Source organism: Ylistrum balloti, unplaced genomic scaffold (assembly GCF_031769215.1).
Source record: "Ylistrum balloti isolate Yb309-2 unplaced genomic scaffold, AGI_CSIRO_Ybal_v1 Utg371052, whole genome shotgun sequence".
In the NCBI taxonomy this organism is placed as follows: domain Eukaryota; kingdom Metazoa; phylum Mollusca; class Bivalvia; order Pectinida; family Pectinidae; genus Ylistrum; species Ylistrum balloti.
The window spans coordinates 378,775-405,375 of record NW_026782582.1 but is presented as its reverse complement, the minus strand read 5'-3'; the positions used below and the strand labels follow the sequence as shown (position 1 = coordinate 405,375).

At 36.9% G+C, this 26,601-nt stretch overlaps 1 protein-coding gene across 1 annotated transcript in view; it reads left to right on the top strand.

Moving 5' to 3' along the window:
- Nucleotides 1–22,812, top strand: part of LOC132560350 (multiple PDZ domain protein-like) — a 29,633-nt gene extending 6,821 nt beyond the window's left edge. The window contains exons 4-7 of the mRNA XM_060225022.1: nt 16,890–17,062; nt 17,549–17,660; nt 21,178–21,307; nt 21,972–22,812. Of these exons, the coding sequence (XP_060081005.1) occupies nt 16,890–17,062; nt 17,549–17,660; nt 21,178–21,307; nt 21,972–22,248 (692 nt within the window). The 3' untranslated portion in view covers nt 22,249–22,812. The remainder of the gene's footprint in view (nt 1–16,889; nt 17,063–17,548; nt 17,661–21,177; nt 21,308–21,971) is intronic.
- Nucleotides 22,813–26,601: the final 3,789 nt, after the last annotated feature.

The following is a 26,601-nucleotide window of genomic DNA, read 5'->3' as shown; positions in this document are numbered from 1 at the left end:
TGGTGATAGGTGATTATATTAGAATAAAGGTTATATTAGGACCAATGGAAAGATTTCAAACAGTGAAACAACACTTACAAATAAATGTGGCTGCCTCATTTTATTATGACCAATAAATATTATTTGGGCTGTATGAAGCAGGTTTCCTGAACAACTTAAGTGGTCAGAATGGATATCCTGGATGAACTATAAGTATTTGTTAGCATCACATCATAATCTAGAAGGTAATCAACATTTTTTCTGTTAGATATGTTTTGACTGTGATGCCCCTAAGTTATAGTGAGGATATTCTCTACAGTACACTTGTGTGTTGACTACCATGAAGTCGGCACAAGTTCCACACTATCACAAGGTTTACAAATACAGATGACAGTCTCCTGAACACCCTGTATTCATCAGGAGACTATGGAAAGACCTTGGCTGTTAATAGGATGTTAAACAATGTAAACAAATCAGTCACTGTTCAGTTTCCATGTTAAGCTGGTCAAGTGCTGGTGTGAAATGTAAACATTTCCATTTGAAATAAATGATAAAAACAATATGTAATGCATCATAAAACAGATAACAAATCGGTCAATATTTACTGATGAAATGGTCGCTGGCATTGCTAAATATAACCTAATGACAAAAAGTCTTCAGAAAAAGTTGCAGCTCAAGTGAACAAATATGGTGACGTGGAGAGAGCTAGGAAATGCTGTGAGACAGGATTTTGCCTCTGTCTGTAATATGGTACATATGGGGATTAAGTTTCACAATGTTTGGGGGGAAATGAACTTTATCCATATTAATGGTCACCAGGATCAAACTTACCTACTTAACCAAAAGACTTTGAATCATATCTGACTGACATATTCTGATCCATGAGACTCATATCTCACTGACATATTCTGAGCCATGAGATGAAGCCCAATAAGGTTTGCAAAAATGAATGACCTTGAATCAAATGTTTGACTAGTAGGTTGCTAAGAAAAGCAGGCCTCACAAATAGAAATGACCTTGATCTATATTTAAGGTCACATAGGTCAAAGTTGCTGAAGATTTTGAATCCTGATATTTGACTGGGAGGTTGTGGATATACTGAAACACCTTGGTTTGGTTAACCAAAAGGTTAATTGACTGATAGATTCCTTACATGAAGCCCAACAAAGTTTGTGAAAAGAAATTACTTTGATTAATATTGAAGGTCAAAGCTGTCAGCTTTGTTAAACCTTCTAGTGACTCCTAATTAACCAAAAGGCCTAAAATCCTGATATTAGAATGATCAGTTCCTATTAAAATATAAGGTTTAACATGTACCAATATTCAAGGTCACATGGGTCATATTTGTTAAAACCTTCAAACTTCTTCTGATTAATCAAAGGGCTTAAAATCCTGATATTTGGATGATAGTTCCTGAAATGAAGATGAAGTGCAACAAAGTGTATAAAAAGAAATGGTTCTCATCAATATACAAGGTCACATGGGTAAAATTTTTCAACCCTTCAAATACAGATTTTTTCTGAATAATGAAATGAAGGAATATACCTAGAATCATGATATTTGACAGATAAATTCCATAAATAAAACCTGAAAATTTTGGGGAAAAAAATTACTTTGAACCGTATTCGTGGGGGTCAATTTAGTGAAAACATTTATCAACAGCTTATCACCAACTAAGACTTTAAATGTTAATGATGTGAAATGTCTGTGTTTTTGAAAAGCATTGAATTCCAGGTGAGCGAAGCAGGCCCATTGGGCCACTTGTTTTTTTTTTTTTTTTTTGTTATTATCAAGACTTAGATACATTGTATCTTAGCTGGCAACAAATGGTTGTGATACATTCATGTCATTGTTTGATATTTTTCTGTTCATACTTTCTTATACACTTTAAATATGAGATTAAGAGATGTCTTCATGTCTTAAAAAAGATATTTGAAATTAAAATCCTAAATCCTGTCTGTCCTACCTACTCCAAATCTTGATTAGGTATACCTGTCCCCAGGCAGTAGTGATCTACCTACTGATCAGATATTGTATACCTGTCCCCAGGTAGTACTGTTCTACCTACGGATCAGATATTGTATACCTGTCCCCAGGCAGTAGTGTTCTACCTACTGATCAGATATTGTATACCTGTCCCCAGGTAGTAGTGTTCTACCTACCAATCAGATATTGTATACCTGTCCCCAGGTAGTAGTGTTCTACCTACTGATCGGGTATTGTATACCTGTCCCCAGGTAGTAGTGTTCTACCTACCGATCAGATATTGTATACCTGTCCCCAGGTAGTAGTGTTCTACCTACTGATTGGGTATTGTATACCTGTCCCCAGGTAGTGGTGTTCTACCTACCGATCAGATATTGTATACCTGTCCCCAGGTAGTAGTGTTCTACCTACTGATCAGATATTGTATACCTGTCTCCAGGCAGTAGTGTTCTACCTACCGATCAGGTATTGTATACCTGTCCCCAGGTAGTAGTGTTCTACCTACCGATTGGGTATTGTATACCTGTCCCCAGGTAGTAGTGTTCTACCTACCGATTGGGTATTGTATACTTGTCCCCAGGTAGTAGTGTTCTACCTACTGATCAGATATTGTATACCTGTCCCCAGGTAGTAGTGTTCTACCTACCGATCAGATATTGTATACCTGTCCCCAGGTAGTAGTGTTCTACCTACCGATCAGATATTGTATACCTGTCCCCAGGTAGTAGTGTTCTACCTACCGATTGGGTATTGTATACCTGTCCCCAGGTAGTAGTGTTCTACCTACCGATTGGGTATTGTATACTTGTCCCCAGGTAGTAGTGTTCTACCTACTGATCAGATATTGTATACCTGTCCCCAGGTAGTAGTGTTCTACCTACTCCAACTATTGATTAGTTTTATTTACTGAATAAATATGTGACACTGACAGGACACTTTATGATGGCACATAATAGGATCATAGATAATGAAATTATGTATAAGGTTTTACGAGGTCACCAAATATAACCAGGACTGTGGCTGTTGGATCGTAGTAAGTTGCCATGGAAACTGCATGTGAACAATGAAATATGTTACAAAGTATAGTATACTTGACCCCCATGTTTACAATAATTTGCATGCTCCTTTAACTCTACTTCTACCAATTTCTGTTGACTGAAGGAAAGTGATGTAATGTTTACTGTTATTGTAAATAATGTACAAATTTTACTCGAGAATATAATCATCTCAGCCATTGTTTATTGATCTTGTACACATAGTGCCCTGATCACGTTGCCAGTATCCACATCTTAACGGCTCACTCTCCATGAAACCTTCCTGAAGTCGGAAACAATACAATCAGTCAAACGTTCTAACAAACAAAAGAAAATTTCTCAATTGTTTTTTGATCATGTGGAAGTTAAGTGAATTTCCTTCAGCTTGTGAGATGTGTAATGTTTTAAGCTCCTACCGAAGTGTGAAACACCAGGGCATTATGTGGTCAAAAACTGTGACATTCCTATCTTATTCGGTAAACATAGAAGTATACAGATAACCTTTGTTTATAAATAGATATTCTATACTGCACAATATATATATAATTATAAATCCCTTGTAAAAATAAAATGTAAGTAAAAAGCATTGAGTAGAACGCACTGATCCTGAATGTTTATATATAGATTTATACAAACCTGTTCACATTTAATGGTTTACAACTTGATTGTTATGCTTACTAATGAAGGATATCTATTTTTGACAATGGGATTTATTTTTTGGTTATTTAAGCTTGTTAACAGACTATTTGGAAATGGATTGTATCAATGAAGGAATCTGTGTTGTGCATGCTTTGTATCAGTTGATGTATTGATGTGATCAGTTGTGAATGTTTTATGTTGGGTTTACATGCTGCTGCATGGAGATATGTGAGACATCAATGGTCAGGCTAGCAGTAATCACTGATCAGCAATCTCTACTTGTGTCGGCCATACTAGCTTCATCTGACTCTCTGTCCCTTACCAAGCCTTCTTATTTCTTCACAGAAGTACAGAAAAGATGTTACATGTAGACCCCCTTGTTATTTCTTCACAGAAGTACAGAATAGATGTTACATGTAGACCCCTCATTATTTCTTCACAGAAGTACAGAAGAGATGTTACATGTAGACCCCCACTCATTATTTCTTCACAGAAGTACAGAATAGATCTTACATGTAGACCCCCACTCATTCTTTCTTCACAGAAGTACAGAATAGATGTTACATGTAGACCCCCTCATTATTTCTTCACAGAAGTACAGAATAGATGTTACATGTAGACCCCCTTGTTATTTCTTCACAGAAGTACAGAATAGATGTTACATGTAGACCCCCTCATTATTTCTTCACAGAAGTACAGAATAGATGTTACATGTAGACCCCCACTCATTATTTCTTCACAGAAGTACAGAATAGATGTTACATGTAGACCCCCACTCATTATTTCTTCACAGAAGTACAGAATAGATGTTACATGTAAACCCCCTCATTATTTCTTCACAGAAGTACAGAATAGATGTTACATGTAGACCCCCTTGTTATTTCTTCACAGAAGTACAGAAAAGATGTTACATGTAGACCCCCACTCATTATTTCTTCACAGAAGTACAGAATAGATGTTACATGTAGACCCCCTTGTTATTTCTTCACAGAAGTACAGAATAGATGTTACATGTAGACCCCCACTCATTATTTCTTCACAGAAGTACAGAATAGATGTTACATGTAGACCCCCCTCATTATTTCTTCACAGAAGTACAGAATAGATGTTACATGTAGACCCCTCATTATTTCTTCACAGAAGTACAGAATAGATGTTACATGTAGACCCCTCATTATTTCTTCACAGAAGTACAGAATAGATCTTACATGTAGACCCCCTCATTATTTCTTCACAGAAGTACATAATAGATGTTACATGTAGACCCCTCATTATTTCTTCACAGAAGTACAGAATAGATGTTACATGTAGACCCCTCATTATTTCTTCACAGAAGTACAGAATAGATGTTACATGTAGACCCCCTTGACATTGCATGTTTAATATTGGGATCATTAAAAAACATGAAATGGTTGATATGTTATATCTTGGCAGTGCTGGATGAATCTTCCTCTAATTTTGTATGTAGATTTCATTCAGTCTTTAGTTGTGCATGTTTAATTTGTGACTGATTTGATCAATAAAATGAGTGACTAGTGGCATTTTTGGATTTTGAAAGTTTGTTATTGCGATTTCTTGAGAAGAACTGCATGACCCATATATCAGTTTTATTTGCAGATTACCTTTTGTAACTAGCCTAGTTGTACTGGTACATTGTCCATTTTGGAACGATAAAAAGCAAAATGGCCAACAGGCGACCATCTTGGATTTGACAGCGAAAAATTAATAAAGCAATTTCTGAACAGGTAGTCTCAATTTTTCATTGAAATTGTAAAGAACAAATATAAAGATCTTAAAATTGTAAGTGTCAAGATACCTAGTAGATCTTCATGGTTTCCAAATCTCCCTAGAGGATGTGTCAAGTTTATTGTAACTTAAATAAGATATTGACACATTTTTGTAATAGCTACATTGGTTTGCTTGAAATCAGAAATTATTCAATTTCATAATAATTTTAAGCCTAGGACAATAAGCATGTAACCCTCTCCAAACCCAAGAGACATAGGAAAAGGACCCAAGAAGAGAAATATGGTTATACTAGAAAAATCTTCTTCAGACCCAATTTCTGCTGGAAGTGATTCCTACTAGGTCATATTTATAGTCATAAGATGGCAGTTTGATAGCACGAAACATTTTGTCCCTGAACCATTTCGGGGCTGAAGGGGCTTAACTGGCCAAAAGGATAATATATACTACCAAGACATGTCTCAGCTGTCTGACAATAAAGGGAATCAGATGTCCTTGACCTTTAGAACCTAACTCTACTGTAGTGTGTAAGATGTTCCCTGGATTACTTACCATTAGCTACCAGAAGAGTTTATTCTGCCAAAATCTATGTAAATGTAATGGGAAACACTGGCTTTTTGTGTATGTCTGTGGAATAACAGTCATCTGAATATAAGTATTCATTCAGTAACTGTTTCTTATACATTTTCATCGTTGTTCTTCATCCCTTAACATTTTCACATTCCTTACATCATCTGGAAAACCATGTTAGTCATTTCAATAAATTTCTACCAACAAGAATTAAATTGTAAATAGTATGATTTCAACCATCCATGGACCTGACTGTTACTATATCCCTGTTAACATTGTGACTATATCCCTGTTAACATTGTGACTATATCCCTGTTATTATTGTGACTATATCACTGTTAACATTGTGACTATATCCCCTGTTAACATTATGACTATATCACTGTTAACATTGTGACTATATCCCCTGTTAACATTGTGATTACATCCCTGTTAACATTGTGACTATATCCCTGTTAACATTTTGACTATATCCCTGTTAACACTGTGACTATATCCCTTTTAACATTGTGACTACATCCCCTGTTAACATTGTGACTATATCCCCTGTTAACATTGTGACTATATCCCTTTTAACATTGTGACTACATCCCTGTTAACATTGTGACTATATCCCTGTTAACATTGTGACTATATCCCCTGTTAACATTGTGACTATATCCCTTTTAACATTGTGACTACATCACTGTTAACATTGTGACTATATCCCTGTTAACATTGTGACTATATCCCTGTTAACATTTTGACTATATCCCTGTTAACACTGTGACTATATCCCTTTTAACATTGTGACTACATCCCCTGTTAACATTGTGACTATATCCCCTGTTAACATTGTGACTATATCCCTTTTAACATTGTGACTACATCACTGTTAACATTGTGACTATATCCCTGTTAATATTGTGACTATATCCCTGTTAACATTGTGACTATATCCCTGTTAACATTGTGACTCTATCCCTGTTAACATTGTGACTATATCCCTGTTAACATTGTGACTACATCCCTGTTAACATTGTGACTACATCCCTGTTAACATTGTGACTACATCCCTGTTAACATTGTGACTATATCCCTGTTAACATTGTGATTACATCCCTGTTAACATTGTGACTGTATCCCCTGTTAATACTTTGGCTGCCATACTCTTTCAGGACAAGGAGGAACATCCAAAATGCTTCAAAGTGAGTTTTTGAATTGGGGTAAAAAAAAGTATAACAGTTATGTGCAAAACAAGTAACAAAGGGAAACAGATGAGTACATAAAAACAATATTTGAGATTCAATTCTATTGATACATTCCATTTTCTGTGTACAGTCATGACATGGATCTCAATCTTCCAATGTTTTATGTCATTCTGTGTTTCCTACACTATTTATTTCTACAGGTCTAACCTTTTGTTTCAATAGCCATGTTCAATACATATTTTGGCCCAAATCCACTGTTATTTAATTCACTTGGCCCAAAAGTCCTAGTGAGCTAATACTGTTCTGCAGCATTTATTTTCCACCTGTACATCTAGAATCAATTTTTTTATGCCAGTCCAAAATTTTGGTGTGACATATTATGGTATGGTATGCTATGGTATGCTATGGTATGGTATGGCGTTGTCCATCCACCATAATCTTTTATTTATTTGGAGATCCCACATTTTTCAAACAATCTTTTGTGAAACTTAGTAGGATTGATTACCATGACATGAAGTTTTGTTTCCTGTTTGGCAACTTGATTTTGACTTACATTTAAGAGTTACTGCCCTTGGTTGTTTTCATACTGTAAATCTTGTCAAGCGTTTCTTTCAAACTAGGTAGGCTATACCAACCATGACTTGAATTTGTGTTTTCCTGTATAATATTTTAATTCAACTTTATTTGGAAGAGTTATTTCCCCTTGTCATTTTCATCATGTTAATCATATGATCTTTTTTTCTGTCAGTTTTCAATTTGTTTCTTTCAAACTTCATGGGCCAAATTACCATGACATGGAGTTGTGTTTCCCTACACAGCGGTTTGATTTAACAGTTTTTTGAAGGAGTTATTGCCCTTTTTTAGCATCTTAAATTCTATCCTTTGCTGTCCTTCCACTGTTTTGCACTTTCTCTAATAGTATTATAAATTCACAATTTTTGTAAGAGCTACTGCAATGTTTTTTTTTTTCTCTAACGTGTTTATCTGTTTCAGATATCTCCTCCCTCAGTTTTAACCAATTTATTTGAAACATGGTAGGCTTGAAAATCACAACAAGAGATTGCATTCACATGAGCAAGTTGATTCAACAATATTTAGAAAAACAAAAGGAAAAATGCAAATTCTTTGAAATGCTTCTAGAGATGATTGGATTCTGTCCAGATGTGGTGTGAAGCATTCGTGGGTGGAGGAGAATAATTTTGTATAATTGATAAGTCTTAGCCCCTTGTGATGGGAGGTGAAGGGCTGCTTGGGGCAGGGGGTGTAGGTCTCAATAAGAGAATTAGATATTAGATAGATATACTGTAAAGGTGTCTGCTGGGTAATAGATACACTGTCCTCAGAGATTTAATTACATGATTTCAATGGATAAAACATATCTCAGTGTGCTCTAATTAGACAGGTATATAATTGGTTTTTTGTTTTTAGCTTTAGGACGTAATTTAATTTCACAATGTCTATTTGTGAAATTTTAATACATATACCTATATATGGTCATATGTTATATCATATTAATTACACGACAATTAATTTTCATATCTGTAATCAATTATGCTGTACATGTACAATATACATGTACGTTGGAAAAGCATATACATGCCTGCCACATATTTAGTATATGTAAATTCCATGTGTAAATTTTCTTCATTTACCGTAAATCTTCAGAATTCCTTTACTTTGGTTCAAATTATTTTGGTCAAACCAAGTCAGGTGAGTGATACAGGCCCTATAAGCCTCTTGTTCTTATTAATGGGACCTAAAGATGGTAATTTAATTATTATGAGTTTTTTCATGTAAAGTACTTGATTCCAAATAGTTCATTATTGAAAAGGTCAAGTATTAATATGAATTTTTCAGCAATGTCCTGAAGCATATTTGCCATATTTATGATGCCTGGAAGAGGTAAATCTATATTTATATCAAATACATCATCAAGAGGCAAGGTATATGTTTTGTTTTTCTCTCTCAGACAGCTCTTGTTTGGTTTAGATGGAACAATTTTTAAAAAGACTGGCAGGAGGACGACTTCTCTAGTATGTACCTAAACAAGAAATAGATGATTGAGCTTGTTTAAACATTCCTGAATGTGTAATGGTGTATGGCAATCATTTAGTTGGTCTTACAAGAATATAAAACTGGATAATGTTGAAAATTTAGGAATTAAGCGTGACATTTATCATACAGCATGATTGTTTAAGAATTTTACAATGCTATTTAGGAATCTTTAATATGACTTTGGTGTTGAAACCTCTTTCTGAGCCATTTGGATCGTCAGTGTTGGCTATTCTTTTCCATAATTACAATACAATCATCATGTGATGGTAGAGCTATCAGTCAGATGGTAGAGCCACCAGTCAGATGGTAGAGCCACCAGTCAGATGCCACCAGTCAGATGGTAGAGCTATCAGTCAGATGGTAGAGCTATCAGTCAGATGGTAGAGCTATCAGTCAGATGGTAGAGCCACCAGTCAGATGGTAGAGCCACCAGTCAGATGGTAGAGCTATCAGTCAGAGCCACCAGTCAGATGGTAGAGCCATCAGTCAGATGGTAGAGCCACCAGTCAGATGGTAGAGCCACCAGTCAGATGGTAGAGCTATCAGTCAGATGGTAGAGCTATCAGTCAGATGCTAGAGCCACCAGTCAGATGGTAGAGCCACCAGTCAGATGGTAGAGCTATCAGTCAGATGGTAGAGCCACCAGTCAGATGGTAGAGCTATCAGTCAGATGGTAGAGCCACCAGTCAGATGGTAGAGCCACCAGTCAGATGGTAGAGCTATCAGTCAGATGGTAGAGCCACCAATCAGATGGTAGAGCCACCAGTCAGATGGTAGAGCTATCAGTCAGATGGTAGAGCCACCAGTCACATAGATGGTGTTGAGCATCAAACAAAGACAAAAAGAAGGCAAGTTTATCTGTTAAAATGTAGTACAAATTCATCCTCATACATTCTACAGACATGCCATGTGTATCTTATCAAGTTTCTGGGGGCGTTTCCCAGCAGAATCAATTCTTTAGGTTGCTGTCCAGGGTCCAGCTACATTTTGTTTGTTTCATGCCGCATTTGAGTGTATTGTCACAGAAATGGATAGTAATTTTACGGATTCAATGTCCAATGAAAAAGAAGGTGTTAAGCTTTAGTTTTGAACAAGTGTTGATGTATTCATTACCTGGTTATACACAAGGTTGATGGCTTGTCTAATATAAATAGATCTATATTCTAAATGGTGTACCAAACATTTGTTCACACAGGGCTGAGGTCATGGACAAGAAAACAAAATCATATGTAGATTATACCTTTATTCTGTCAGTCAGTTATCAAATCCAACATTTTTTCAAATTTTATGTCAAAATTCAATGTCAACATTACCTAATATCCACCTTCCTTAATGCTATGCTTTATCAGTCAGTAAACACAGGGGTTTATCCATAGCCAGTGCTCTGTTATTCTCCTACTTTTCTAAAATCATTCAAGCCCCTGAGAAGACACATCAATGGATGTACTTAATTTTTCATCTAAAGGCTTACTGATATATGACATTTGAGAAGATTTTCATAAATCACTAAAAAAAATGGACAGTTAAGCCCTAATCACACATTCTAACATGACCTGCTGTAATCTGAAGTAACATGAGAACACTGTAAACATGATGCAGATCAGTACAAGTCTGAATGATCATGGTAAGTAACACTAGGAGAATTTATGGGAACTCTGAACTGTTCAAAATTGACATGGAAGAATGTGACAAATTTCTAGAATGTGTTAATTGGAAGGGGAAATGTGCTAACGTCTGGTATTACGTAGTCAATGTAATATTGACTGGACACAGGTAATCTTAGTAACATGTAATAACTATCTAGTACAATCTCTCAGTCACTCAATATGATTAATTCTAATAATTCTAATACAAAAGAAAAACCAGAAACAAAAAACAGAACAAATGATGAAGGACCTTGTTCTCTTTCGATATCCTAGAGGGATCCATTGTTACCTCACCTGAGGTGATTTTATGCCATGGACAAGCATTCATTGCCTAGGTTACTGATATTGGGTCTGTAGCATGCTGGGATGAGGGACTACTAAGATTTTTCTTATGGATGACCTTGACTGACTTTCAAGATTAAAAGGAGACAAATGTGCTAAAACTTCAAACAACTCCTTTTCAATAACTAAGAGGATCAGGGTACTAACAAGATTGGAATGACCTTGATACATTTTCAAGGTTTTAGGGGTTAAACATAACAAAAACATATATGAATTCAGGCATTCCTAAGGACAGTCAATGTTGAACAAAATAACCTTGACCTTACTTCAAAAACAAAGGTCTCAAAAATTTGACCTTTCTTTTTGGCAGCAAGAGCAGGATAGAGATATGCATAGTAACAGAAGCTGTTGAGAGCATAATGGCTGATGTCTATATGGCTGATGTCTATATGTCTGACGTCTATATGACTGACGTCTGTATGGCTGATGTCTCTATGTCTGATGTCTATATGACTGACGTCTATATAGACGTCATTGCTAATGTCTATATGTCTGACGTCTATATGACTGACGTCTATATGGCTGACGTCTGTATGGCTGATGTCTATATGTCTGACGTCTATATGACTGACGTCTATATGACTGATGTCTCTATGGCTGATGTCTATATGTCTGACGTCTATATGACTGACGTCTATATGGCTGACGTCTGTATGGCTGATGTCTATATGGCTGATGTCTATATAGACGTCATGGCTGATGTCTATATGTCTGACGTCTATATGACTGACGTCTGTATGACTGACGTATGTATGGCTTATGTCTATATGGCTGATGTCTATATGTCTGACGTCTATATGACTGACGTCTGTATGTCTGACGTCTATATGTCTGACGTCTATATGACTGACGTCTGTATGACTGATGTCTGTATGGCTTATGTCTATATGGCTGATGTCTCTATGGCTGATGTCTCTATGGCTGATGTCTATATGTCTGACGTCTATATGTCTGACATCTATATGACTGACGTCTGTATGGCTGATGTCTCTATGGCTGATGTCTATATGTCTGACGTCTATATGACTGACGTCTGTATGGCTTATGTCTATATGGCTGACGTCTATATGTCTGACGTCTATATGACTGACGTCTGTATGGCTGATGTCTGTATGTCTGATGTCTATGTAGACGTCATTGCTAATGTCTATATGTCTGACGTCTATATGACTGACGTCTGTATGGCTGATGTCTCTATGTCTGACGTCTATATGACTGACGTCTGTATGGCTGACGTCTGTATGGCTGATGTCTATATATCTGATGTCTATATAGACGTCATTGCTAATGTCTATTTGTCTGACGTCTATATGACTGACGTCTATATGGCTGACGTCTGTATGGCTGATGTCTATATGGCTGATGTCTATATAGACGTCATGGCTGATGTCTATATGTCTGACATCTATATGACTGACGTCTGTATGGCTGATGTCTCTATGGCTGATGTCTATATGTCTGACGTCTATATGACTGACGTCTGTATGGCTTATGTCTATATGGCTGATGTCTATATTTCTGACGTCTATATGACTGACGTCTGTATGGCTGATGTCTCTATGGCTGATGTCTCTATGGCTGATGTCTATATGACTGACGTCTGTATGGCTGTCTATATGTCTGACGTCTATATGTCTGACGTCTATATGGCTGAGGACAGTTCAGGTTTTTAAAATGATATCATTATAGTCAGAATATTGTGCATAACATCATCCATACTTGTTTAAGTTGAAGCCCTGTTACACGACATCAGGGCACTAATAGCTACTGTATAGACTATTTTTTGTAGTTGGTAATCAGTTTCTAGATAACTGTATTTTTGTAAGGTTTGCACCATGAAATAGTTTTTGTGATGTGAATTATTTCTGTGTATAATTAAAACAATTGATTTTGTATTCAACAGTAATAAAGTCACTCTCATTATTTCATTGACTTGTTATTTGTTTGTCAAGAATAGGCACTACAGATGTAAACTAGTAACAAACACAGGACAGTAGGATAAGTACTGGAGGTGTTAACTAGTAACAAACACAGGACAGTAGGATAGGCACTACAGATGTAAACTAGTAACAAACACAGGACAGTAGGATAGGCACTACAGATGTAAACTAGTAACAAACACAGGACAGTAGGATAAGTACTGGAGGTGTTAACTAGTAACAAACACAGAACAGTAGGATAAGTACTGGAGGTGTTAACTAGTAACAAACACAGGACAGTAGGATAAATACTAGATATGTTAACTAGTAACAAATACAGGACAGTAGGATAAGTACTGGAGGTGTTAACTAGTAACAAACACAGGACAGTAGAATAAGAACTGGACGTGTTAACTAGTAACAAACACAGAAAGAAGCATAAATACTGGACATGTTAACTAGTAACAAACACAGAACATAGGATAAGTACTGGACGTGTTAACAAGTAACAAACACAGGACAGTAGGATAAATACTGGACACGTTAACTAGTAACAAACACAGGACAGTAGGATAAGTTCTGGAGGTGTTAACAAGTAACAAACACAGGACAGTAGGATAAGTACTGGAGGTGTTAACTAGAAACAAACACAGGACACTGTCATTTCCTGTACCCAACACGCGTTTTCTTGTTTTTTTTTTTTTTATTAAATACACACGTTTTCACACCTCGTTTACTGACATCACGACCATGACACTAATGGCTGACATGCATGTACAAGTATCAGAGGTTAAGTACCCATTCAATTGTCATTACCTGGCAAGTTGGTTAATTAAGTTTAGTTAGTTAATCTTCAAAAGTAAACATTGCGAGTCCTGGTTGTAAACAGAACTTACAGGCTTCCAATACATGTACTCCTTCTCCAAAGTGAGCGAGAAAAAAATCTCTTATTGAAGGAAAACTTAGTTTTCATTAATGATTCAGAGAAAGTTTGATGTCCATAATGAAAATGAAGATGAATCCAAAACCTGTCAAGCATAACAAAATGTGTGACATTGATATTGGTGATGGGCTTGTCATGCTTGACCAAATACGGTCATATACCGTGTCAAAAAAGGATAGATATTTAGCAACTATCAAAAACTTGTGATCTCTTTCTCAAACAGAATATCAAAAAACCAGTGAAAGAAAACACAGTTTACACTGGACAAATACTCTCTTCCTCGTAAGGCTGGAATGATGTGTGTGTAATCATGGCTACAGTTGGGAGTGTAACTTTTTCCAGTTTTTCTTGTAAGGGCATTTCATACCCATTAATAAAAAAATTAACATATGATATAGAATATTAATAATATTATTGTTGTGTCTTACTTCCCATGGGAACATTGGTTAGGTATGAACAACGTTTACTGAACTAAAATCTGACAGGCTGATACTGACACTGATTTGACCCCGTCACATCCGTCATTTTATTGTGTTACCCTGTGATGTCAGTAAACTCAGGTCTTACTGTAATTCTATTTTCCTGACAAATCCAATATTAAGTCATTGTTTTACGTAAATTGCCCTTCATCCCTTGTCCACGATCAAGCTGTGAACAATTCTTGTTATCACTGTTATAAAAAAGCTGTAAAGATATTTCTCAAACTTCATGTTTGTGATCAGGGAAAAAAAATCAATGGCAAATAGATTGCTTTTTTAGATTCAGACAGTCAAAGTTTGTTTGCTATTTCTTGAGATATACATAAAGGATATTCCTGAAACTTAAAATCCTACTCCTGTAGGAATGAATGGATATTGCCCAAATTTGTTGCATTCTTGAGTTAACGGAAATCAATTTTGTATAAACATTGGGTCTCGGCCCCCTAAGGAGCCATTAGGGGAATTTCTTTAAAATGCTACTCTTGTAGGAATGATTGGATTTGCCCTAAATTTGGTCTGAAGTATTCTTGGAAGAAAGGCATCCAGCATCGTGTGTCCCTCATGCATTCATTAAACTTTTTACATTTTGTTCTTATCCTGGAAAACCCCTGAACCAATTTCATCATAACGTGGCTGAAATCTTTCGTGGCAAAAGGTTTTCATAATTAATGTTATGATATAGTTCCCACCCCAACCCAAGGGGCCTGAGGGATGGGACCAAAAGGGATCAAATTGACAGAAATTTCAAAAATCTTCTTCTCAAAACCCAAATGAGGTAGAATATATACTCTTCAGAAATGAACAGGTCTTAAGGTACATTAACAAAATTGTAAATTTCATGTCCCCACGGTCTCATATTTCCCCGTGGGGAGGTGGTAAAGTTTACTATGGTTTATGTAAGAAAATTACATTTCTAAGTATAATTTGTTTATTTTCTATTAGAAATAGATAAAACTTGGTTAAAATTGTTAGTATAGGATGACAATTTGATAGAATGCACATATTGGCCTTAAATTATTGACTGACAACAAGTTGCACTCACTAGGTGTAATTGTAAACAGTACAAGTACAGTGGATCTTCTCCAAACTGACCATGCAGTGGACATATTCGGCCAAATTAGGGAGGGTTCGGTTTACAGAATTGAATGAAGATGACGGGTCTGGAATCTGATGTAGTTTTTCTGATTCTGCCCTGTACATTACATAAACCATTATGTTTGGTTTGAGCTTTTAACTGAATATAAAGAATCTTTTTAAAGTGATTTCACTTAAAAAGAAATTATACTTTACCCAGCGATGTCGCCACAAACTAATGTAACGCTGTACAATGTCCACCTTGTCTAAACTTATCATTCAAACAACTTTTTATCAATAACTGAAAGGCCATGGGTGCTGATTGGACCTGTAGCATGCTTGGTCCAGGGTTACCGAGTTCGTTCAAATAAATTACTTTTGGCCCAAGGTGCTGATGTTTGGCCTGTATAACACAGGGATAAAGGGCTACCAAGTTTGTTAAATTGCATGACCTTGACCCTCTATGAAGGTCACTGAGGTAAGATGTTTTGAGATCTTGAAATTTCTTCTGTTAACAACCAATAGGTCTTGGGTTATGATGTTTGTGTATGTATGAGGAATAGGATTTCAAGTTTGTAGAAATTGACCATATGAACCAATAAGGTGTTCTAAGCTACAGAAAAGGTGAGTTATACAGGCCCAAAGGGCCTCCATCACATATCACTCTCTTTATATAGAGGTCCATGAAGGCTGTTGGGCCCCTTGTTTGTATATGTTAAAATAACTTACAAATCAGACACGTAAATACATTTTTTTAGCTCTACATAAGCACTATTTTCATTTCATTTAGCCCCTTTCTCGTTTCGGAGAAACAATGGATTCATTCCATATGGTTCCATCATGTCATGAGTGATAATTATGTGTAATCTGTTTGGTGTTGATATTGACAAGGATCACTTTTGGGAAGGTTTTTTATTGTTAGGATAAAGAGGACGTCATTCCAAACATCACCATTTGGTTCAGGTTCAGGAGGTGAAAGGTTATCAGGAGGTGAAAGGTTATCAGGAGGATGGGAAATTACTTAGTAGTTGTGTGTGTATAAACAGTAGCAGTAGATCGTGAACAGGAATTCCATTGATAAAAAAACTGAGTGTCCTGACAGACATGTCACACGATGGCTTGTTACAATCGACTTTTCAACTAGCTTTTTTTTTTTTTTCATCAAGGAATGAAAAGAAAAAATTGCTGAATCAGAAAGCAACATTTGTTGTACCAACATCAAAAAATAAATGATTATCATGCTACATTTGTTATCATTAAAGAGAAATGAATGTTTGCTTGTTGCAGGTCTAAGTGAAGACATTAGTTCTCACATTAGGGTTGTGGAGCTACAACATGATGCCGCTGGTTCGCTTGGACTCAGCATCGCAGGAGGTATCGGTAGTTCCATCGGAGATGTGGCTGTTATGATTGCTAACATGACGCCTGGAGGACCAGCAGAAAAAAGTCACAATCTGAAGGTTGATTTTTGTTTCTGAATTTATGAATTTGAGTTGTTACAGCCCACCTATAACTAAACTAAACTAAATGTTGATTTTCTGTCTGAATTTATGAATTTAGATTTGAGTTTTAACAGCCTGACTATAACTAAACTAAACTAAGGGTTGAGGGACCATTTATAACCAAATTGTACAAAGTCTTGGTTTTTTGTAGAATGTCATTGATGTTGCAATAATTACAAGACTTTTATACTCAAATTATATTAGAATTGGGACAGATAAGATCATGAATTTCTTTGTTAAAACACTTGACTGTGTCTAATGCTAAAACCAAAATTTATGATCTGATCTCCAGTATATGCATAAAAGCAAACATACTAACCCACTCAGTAAAGAGTCTGTCACAATGTGGGGCCCTCCCAGACATGTCAGTAATCTAGTACAATACATGTTGTAACAGTGATTGTTGTATTATACCAGACCTGTGTGTGATTTGAATTGTTGTAGATTGGAGATAAGATCTTGCAGATTAACGACCAAGTGACAGACGGCTTGAGCCATGATGAAGTAGTACAACTGTTGAAGACACCTGGTGTTGTTAGACTACAAGTCCAACATGGTAAGTAACATCTCCAGGACAATCAGTGTGGATTGTCTGTCCAACATCAGGTACATAACATCTCCAGGACACAATCAGTGTGGATTGTTTGTCCAGCATCAGGTACATAACATCTCCAGGACACAATCAGTGTGGATTGTTTGTCCAGCATCAGGTACATAACATCTCCAGGACAATCAGTGTGGATTGTCTGTCCAACATGTCTGTACAACATCAGGTACATAACATCTCCAGGACACAATCAGTTGATTGTCTGTCCAATATCAGGTATGTAACATCTCCAGGACACAATCAGTGTGGACAGTCTGTCCAACATCAGGTACATAACATCTCCAGGACACAATCAGTGTGGATTGTCTGTCCAACATCAGGTACATAACATCTCCAGGACACAATCAGTGTGGATTGTCTGTCCAACATCAGGTACATAACATCTCCAGGACATTCAGTGTGGATTGTCTGTCCAACATCAGGTACATAACATCTCCAGGACACAATCAGTGGATTGTCTGTCCAATATCAGGTACATAACATCTCCAGGACACAATCAGAGTGGATTGTCTGTCCAACATCAGGTATGTAACATCTCCAGGACAATCAGTGTGGATTGTCTGTCCAACATCAGGTATGTAACATCTCCAGGACACAATCAGAGTGGATTGTCTGTCCAACATCAGGTACATAACATCTCCAGGACATTCAGTGTGGACAGTCTGTCCAACATCAGGTATGTAACATCTCCAGGACAATCAGTGTGGATTGTCTGTCCAACATCAGGTATGTAACATCTCCAGGACACAATCAGTGTGGATTGTCTGTCCAACATCAGGTACATAACATCTCCAGGACAATCAGAGTGGATTGTCTGTCCAACATCAGGTACATAACATCTCCAGGACACAATCAGTGTGGATTGTCTGTCCAACATCAGGTACATAACATCTCCAGGACACAATCAGTGTGGATTGTCTGTCCAACATCAGGTACATAACATCTCCAGGACACAATCAGTGTGGATTGTCTGTCCAACATCAGGTACATAACATCTCCAGGACACAATCAGTGTGGATTGTCTGTCCAACATCAGGTACATAACATCTCCAGGACACAATCAGTGTGGACAGTCTGTCCAACATCAGGTACATAACATCTCCAGGACACAATCAGTGTGGATTGTCTGTCCAACATCAGGTACATAACATCTCTAGGACACAATCAGTGTGGATTGTCTGTCCAACATCAGGTATGTAACATCTCCAGGACACAATCAGTGTGGATTGTCTGTCCAACATCAGGTACATAACATCTCCAGGACACAATCAGTGTGGATTGTCTGTCCAACATCAGGTACATAACATCTCCAGGACACAATCAGTGTGGATTGTCTGTCCAACATCAGGTACATAACATCTCCAGGACACAATCAGTGTGGATTGTCTGTCCAACATCAGGTACATAACATCTCCAGGACACAATCAGTGTGGATTGTCTGTCCAACATCAGGTACATAACATCTCCAGGACACAATCAGTGTGGATTGTCTGTCCAACATCAGGTACATGTCTGTACAACATCAGGTACATAACATCTCCAGGACACAATCAGTTGATTGTCTGTCCAATATCAGGTATGTAACATCTCCAGGACACAATCAGTGTGGATTGTCTGTCCAACATCAGGTACATAACATCTCCAGGACACAATCAGTGTGGATTGTCTGTCCAACATCAGGTACATAACATCTCTAGGACACAATCAGTGTGGATTGTCTGTCCAACATCAGGTATGTAACATCTCCAGGACACAATCAGTGGATTGTCTGTCCAACATCAGGTACATAACATCTCCAGGACACAATCAGTGTGGATTGTCTGTCCAACATCAGGTACATAACATCTCCAGGACACAATCAGTGTGGATTGTTTGTCCAACATCAGGTACATAACATCTCCAGGACAAAATCAGTGTGGATTGTCTGTCCAACATCAGGTACATAACATCTCCAGGACAAAATCAGTGTGGATTGTCTGTCCAGCATCAGGTACATAACATCTCCAGGACAAAATCAGTGTGGATTGTCTGTCCAGCATCAGGTACATAACATCTCCAGGACAAAATCAGTGTGGATTGTCTGTCCAACATCAGGTACATAACATCTCCAGGACACAATCAGTGGATTGTCTGTCCAACATCAGGTACATAACATCTCCAGGACACCATCAGTGTGGACAGTCTGTCCAACATCAGGTACATAACATCTCCAGGACACAATCAGTGTGGATTGTTTGTCCAGCATCAGGTACATAACATCTCCAGGACAAAATCAGTGTGGATTGTCTGTCCAACATCAGGTTCATAACATCTCCAGGACACAATCAGTGTGGATTGTCTGTCCAGCATCAGGTATGTATCATCTCCAGGACACAATCAGTGTGGATTGTCTGTCCAACATCAGGTATGTAACATCTCCAGGACACAGAGTAGCTAGTAAATCTCCGGAATGAAGTCCAACATTGTTTGAGAAAAAATGACTTTTGCCCATATTTAAGGTCTCATGGGTCAAATTTATCAAAAGCTGTAAAATACTTCTGATAAACCTTAAGATGGAGAAGCAGAATATCTGTTGGAAACATGTTTCTAGGTCAGAGGTCAACAAATTTTAAGGGAAAAAAATCGACATTTGCCTTTAACTCAAGTCATTACGGTCATTGTTTAGAGCTGAGTATTTGAGGCTTATCCTATCAATTTTAATCAATTTCCACCACAAACTTTACAAATTTGAACGTAAAAGATGCATTATATTTGTGAGGAACATTGATTGTATATTTGATGAACATTGAATATTGGGTTAGAGGTGCAGGCCCTTTTGTTCTCTTGTTAGTTATAAAATGAAAAGATAAGACATTGGGGAATATATGGGCCTGGCTCCCTTTGTCTTTACCTCTCTATACTGTATCTAGATTCTCTGTCTTACCTGGCTATACTGTATCTAGATTCTCTGTCTTTACCTGTCTATACTGTATCTAGATTCTTTGTCTTTACCTGTCTATACTGTATCTAGATTCTTTGTCTTTACCTGTCTATACTGTATCTATATTCTTTGTCTTTACCTGGCTATACTGTATCTAGATTCTTTGTCTTTACCTGTCTATACTGTATCTAGATTCTTTGTCTTTACCTGTCTATACTGTATCTAGATTATCTGTCTTTACCTCTCTATACTGTATCTAGATTCTCTGTCTTTACCTGTCTATACTGTATCTATATTCTTTGTCTTTACCTGTCTATACTGTATCTAGATTCTTTGTCTTTACCTGTCTATACTGTATCTAGATTATCTGTATTTACCTGGCTATACTGTATCTAGATTCTTCGTCTTTACCTGGCTATGCTGTATCTAGATTCTTAATACGTATTGAAAATTGGGTGTTCACATGTGTCTTTTGTACAGCCTGTACATACAAGAAGTGAAGGGAGGTAAAAAGAAAGATGAATTATATATTATGATTGTTGACAGGTGAGGAAAAGCGTGTCAGCGTAAGTGGTCACCCCTCACGCCAAGTCAGCATGGATATGTCACAGGAAGCTGCTAACACTCAGCTCGTGGCTACAGGCACAGACAATGTGTTTGATGGAGATGAAGATGGGTAAGTAGTCAAAGAATAAAAAGTCTTTGTGCAAATTTTGCCTGGCTTCACACAAGGAAACTACCAATCAAATATGATACTAAGCGTTTTAAATTTGTCAACCCACCATCATCAGAATCTTGGCCCTGTCCTATCAAAGTTATAAATTGGAAACATTTGAGATACCTAACCTATTGGCATGTGTACCATTGCTGGGCAATAAGATCTGGGTGAGTGCTACAGGCCCTATTGGCCTCCTGTTGTATAGTCGTTGCCACTGTGGGTCTGACGCCTTGGAAGCACAAGGGTGGGACAACAATACAAGGCAGGATTGGGTTGTATTTGAAGATAATTAATTTCTGTGTAAACCGAATATCTGACCTACCTGGGATGGAGGTCAGGACCTATAAAGGGAAATAAAGATTAGAGGGATTTTGACCAAATTAGGCTGTAGCGTCATTGGATGGATGGTATTTAATTTTGTTAAAACACAGAATCTGCATGATCTTCTTTGCAAAGAGGGCAAGTCAGTAATTGGAGAAATAGAAGTAAATCTCCTTATTTGGTATGACCAAACCTTACCGGGTGAGTGATTTAGGCCCTGTTTGTTATTGAGGCAGAGTTATAGCTCTTTCTCTGTAATTCTTTCGGTTCCTAACACTTCTTTTCATTTTTGTGTTGACAGTGCCCCCCCACAACAGAAAGTCATCACATTAGTGAGAGGTGGAGATGGACTTGGTTTCTCTATCGTTGGTGGTCATGGAAGTCCCCATGGCGACCTTCCTATCTATGTCAAAAATGTATTCGCAAAAGGTGCTGCAGCAGAAGATGGAAATCTGAAACGAGGAGATCAGATATTGGTAGTGAATGGCGAGAGCCTTGAAGGCTGCAGTCATGAACAGGCTGTTGTGAAACTGAAAAATGCCAAAGGAAATGTTGTAATGACCATTCTTACATCATAACACAACAAGTAGCATGTCTGAAGATAAGGCAGGACAACCATTCCTACAACATGATCTATCGTCCTTTGTCATATCACCGTGGATTGTCACACAGCATCATTTTATATCCTTGTCTTCTATTGGTTGGAGGACCAACCTGTTCTTTATATAGTGTATGAACAAAATGGATAATGTTTATTCAGTTGTCTGAGTGTATCAATTTGTACAGCATTTTCACTTCTTTTTGTTGTAGCACAAATTTCTTATCATTATCAGACAAATTGATGATTTTAAAGAACTGAAATAGATTATTTGTTCAAATAGTTCTCTGTCTGTGGTCCAACCAAACACTCTTCTCTCTTGTTATCACGGGTTTGTAAGAAGTTCTGGATGCATCATTTTCAGATGTAAGTTTGAAATGATGATTAGTGATGTAGGATGGCTGAATAGATCACATCTGTACATTTTTTAGGTTCCTTTTGGTACATTTAATTGCTCATATTTGATATTTGGATTAGAAAGACAAGACAGGATCCAACTGATATAGAACAAAGGATTTGAAATTAATGTGAAGTAGAGATTATGATGATGTTTGTGATATGTTCTGATTGACTTTTTCTACTTCTGGTGTCAATAATGTCAGAATATTGATCAAAATGACATACAGTAACCATTAGAGTAGGTGACATTCTCACTCCAGGGATCAACTTCACTTATAATATCATAACTAAATAGAATTATCTTACATCGTCTCCTACTGCATGATAATATACAGAATAATACATCAATCAAAAGATCCATTTAAAAAAATCATAGTGACAACTTCAGATGAGTCTCCAATCATGATCCTTTGTCGACGCCTCTCCACGATGTCCTTTGTTTTATCACTCTACTTTAGTGAACAAATACCTTTACCATTCACACACAATGAATGTCAGGTATATTCACCAGGAATCAACATCAAATACAGTTTACACAGATAATTCGTGTAGTTATCGACAGCTTGCCTTGAAAGTGGGTTGAGCTTCATCAGTGGTTGAAAGGAGCATTTTGATTGGCTAAGACAATGTGAGGGACCATTTCAATCAAAATTAGTTTTTGTTGAATTTCATTGATATTGCGATAATTACAACAGTTTTAGACTCCAATTATTTTAATATGGGGATAGTGTATATGGGTTGAGTGTTGAAAACCAAAGTTCATGATCTCTAGCATATTCATAAAGACTTGTAGACTATTCACTAATCATGTGATGTGGGCGCCAAGGGGTCTGGTACAATGCCCAATCTCACCGAGTGTTTTGGGTGATGGCGATGATGCTGTGGTCAGCAAGAGTCACAGGACCAATTACAAGTGACATACACTTACTCTATTTCTTTGGTAAAAAGTTAAACTTACTCTGTTTCTATGGTAACATTTTTTTGGTAACTGTTTTGGTGGTAACAAGTTACAGTAACTGTTTCTGTGCTAACAAGTTACAGTAACTATTTCTGTGGTAACAAGTTACAGTAACTATTTCTGTGGTAACAAGTTACAGTAAATGTTTCTGTGCTAACAAGTTACAGTGTTTCTGTGCTAACAAGTTACAGTGTTTCTGTGCTAACAAGTTACAGTAACTGTTTCTGTGCTAACAAGTTACAGTGTTTCTGTGGTAACAAGCTACAGTAACTGTTTCTGTGGTAACAAGTTACAGTAACTGTTTCTGTGGTAACAAGTTACAGTAAGTTTTTCTGTGGTAACAAGTTACAGTAACTATTTCTGTGGTAACAAGTTACAGTAACTGTTTCTGTGGTAACAAGTTACAGTAAGTTTTTCTGTGGTAACAAGTTACAGTAACTGTTTCTGTGCTAACAAGTTACAGTAACTGTTTCTGTGGTAACAAGTTACAGTAAGTTTTTCTGTGGTAACAAGTTACAGTAACTATTTCTGTGGTAACAAGTTACAGTCACTGTTTCTGTGGTAATAAGTTACAGTCACTGTTTCTGTGCTAACAAGTTACAGTAAAATACATTATGTCATATTTGTTATATATTATGTAATGTTGGAAATAAGGACAATATTTTATAATTGTTAAGATAAGGTTGTGGCTCTGCTAATTCTGACAAATCAATTATGCAATTTGAATTTGAAATGATGTATTTTCACCCTTGTATATAAATAAAGAATAGGTGTATTTGTGAGTTTTATGTGTATTATGTATGGCCCTAGACCTATAATAGATAAACAATTTTACCTTTCTAGTTTTCAGTTTGTTAGTATTTGAACACAGTATATATACTTAGATGTTACAACCATATAACCAAGAAATAATGCCACTTTTCTACATTTTTTTATCTAATTTGTTAGGATTATTACAGAATCAAAACTTAAAGGATGTATAACATAAACATGAATAATATGATTTCTCTGGAGGGAGAGTAGTGGGCTTCAGTTGAGGGATTATGTAGTATAGATATAATGAAAAACTTCTCCTGGAATATGACAACTGTCTGATACATATATAGATCTAGCAAAAATAAAACAGAAACTTTTACAAAATGAGTATTCCACTTGGGAAATACTTGTCGTTATTAAACATTAAATAAGATGTGTGATAGAAGTGTACATATCTATTAACCTTTTACACAGGAGTTATTGTTGTATTGTAAAGCACTTTGGTTTGGTTGGTTTACTGGCTTATTTTTAATAATGTTAAGATCCTTGTTAAAACTAGTGTGTAAATGTACCTTATATAGGACTGCACAGTACATGGTAATCTTAATTGATAACATTTCAATTATCACACTCCTGTAATGTCAGGAGTATTTAGATGATATTAATATAAGACAATGAGAAATTCATGTGTGGTAACAACATATAGAAAATATTCCTTTGTGGTGCGGACAATGTGACAGATTACTGTGTGGTGTTAACCATGTGACAGATTACTGTGTGGTGTAGACCATGTGACAGATTACTGTGTGGTGTAGACTATGTGACAGATTACTGTGTGGTGTAGACCATGTGACAGATTACTGTGTGGTGTAGACCATGTGACAGATTACTGTGTGGTGTAGACTATGTGACAGATTACTGTGTGGTGTAGACCATGTGACAGATTACTGTGTGGTGTAGACCATGTGACAGATTACTGTGTGGTGTAGACCATGTGACAGATTACTGTGTGGTGTTAACCATGTGACAGATTACTGTGTGGTGTAGACCATGTGACAGATTACTGTGTGGTGTTAACCATGTGACAGATTACTGTATAGTGTAGACCATGTGACAGATTAGTGTGTGGTATAGACCATGTGACAGATTACTGTGTAGTGTAGACCATGTGACATTACTGTGTAGTGTTAACCATGTGACAGATTACTGTGTGGTATAGACCATGTGACAGATTACTGTGTGGTGTAGACCATGTGACAGATTACTGTGTGGTGTTAACCATGTGACAGATTACTGTGTGGTGTAGACCATGTGACATTACTGTGTACTGTTAACCATGTGACAGATTACTGTGTGGTGTAGACCATGTGACAGATTACTGTGTGGTGTAGACCATGTGACAGATTACTGTGTGGTGTAGACTATGTGACAGATTACTGTGTGGTGTAGACCATGTGACATTACTGTGTAGTGTTAACCATGTGACAGATTACTGTGTGGTGTAGACCATGTGACAGATTACTGTGTGGTGTAGACCATGTGACAGATTACTGTGTGGTGTAGACTATGTGACAGATTACTGTGTGGTGTTAACCATGTGACAGATTACTGTGTGGTGTAGACTTACTGTGTGGTGTTAACCATGTGACAGATTACTGTGTGGTGTAGACCATGTGACAGATTACTGTGTGGTGTAGACCATGTGACAGATTACTGTGTAGTGTAGACTATGTGACAGATTACTGTGTGGTGTTAACCATGTGACAGATTACTGTGTGGTGTAGACCATGTGACAGATTACTGTGTGGTGTAGACCATGTGACAGATTACTGTGTGGTGTAGACTATGTGACAGATTACTGTGTGGTGTAGACCATGTGACAGATTACTGTGTGGTGTAGACCATGTGACAGATTACTGTGTGGTGTAGACCATGTGACAGATTACTGTGTGGTGTAGACCATGTGACAGATTACTGTGTGGTGTAGACTATGTGACAGATTACTGTGTGGTGTAGACCATGTGACAGATTATTACACTGTATCCATGTTTGTTGACAGGATTTCTTATTGTTCCTTCGTTTAATGTTTGACCTGATTATTTTATAATACAAGATCATATTATTGTTCACTGTTCACAACACAAACTAAAATAAACTGATTTACTCTATCTTGTCTGTTGTTTTATAAGTCACCTAAAACCGTGAAATTACAGAGTTATA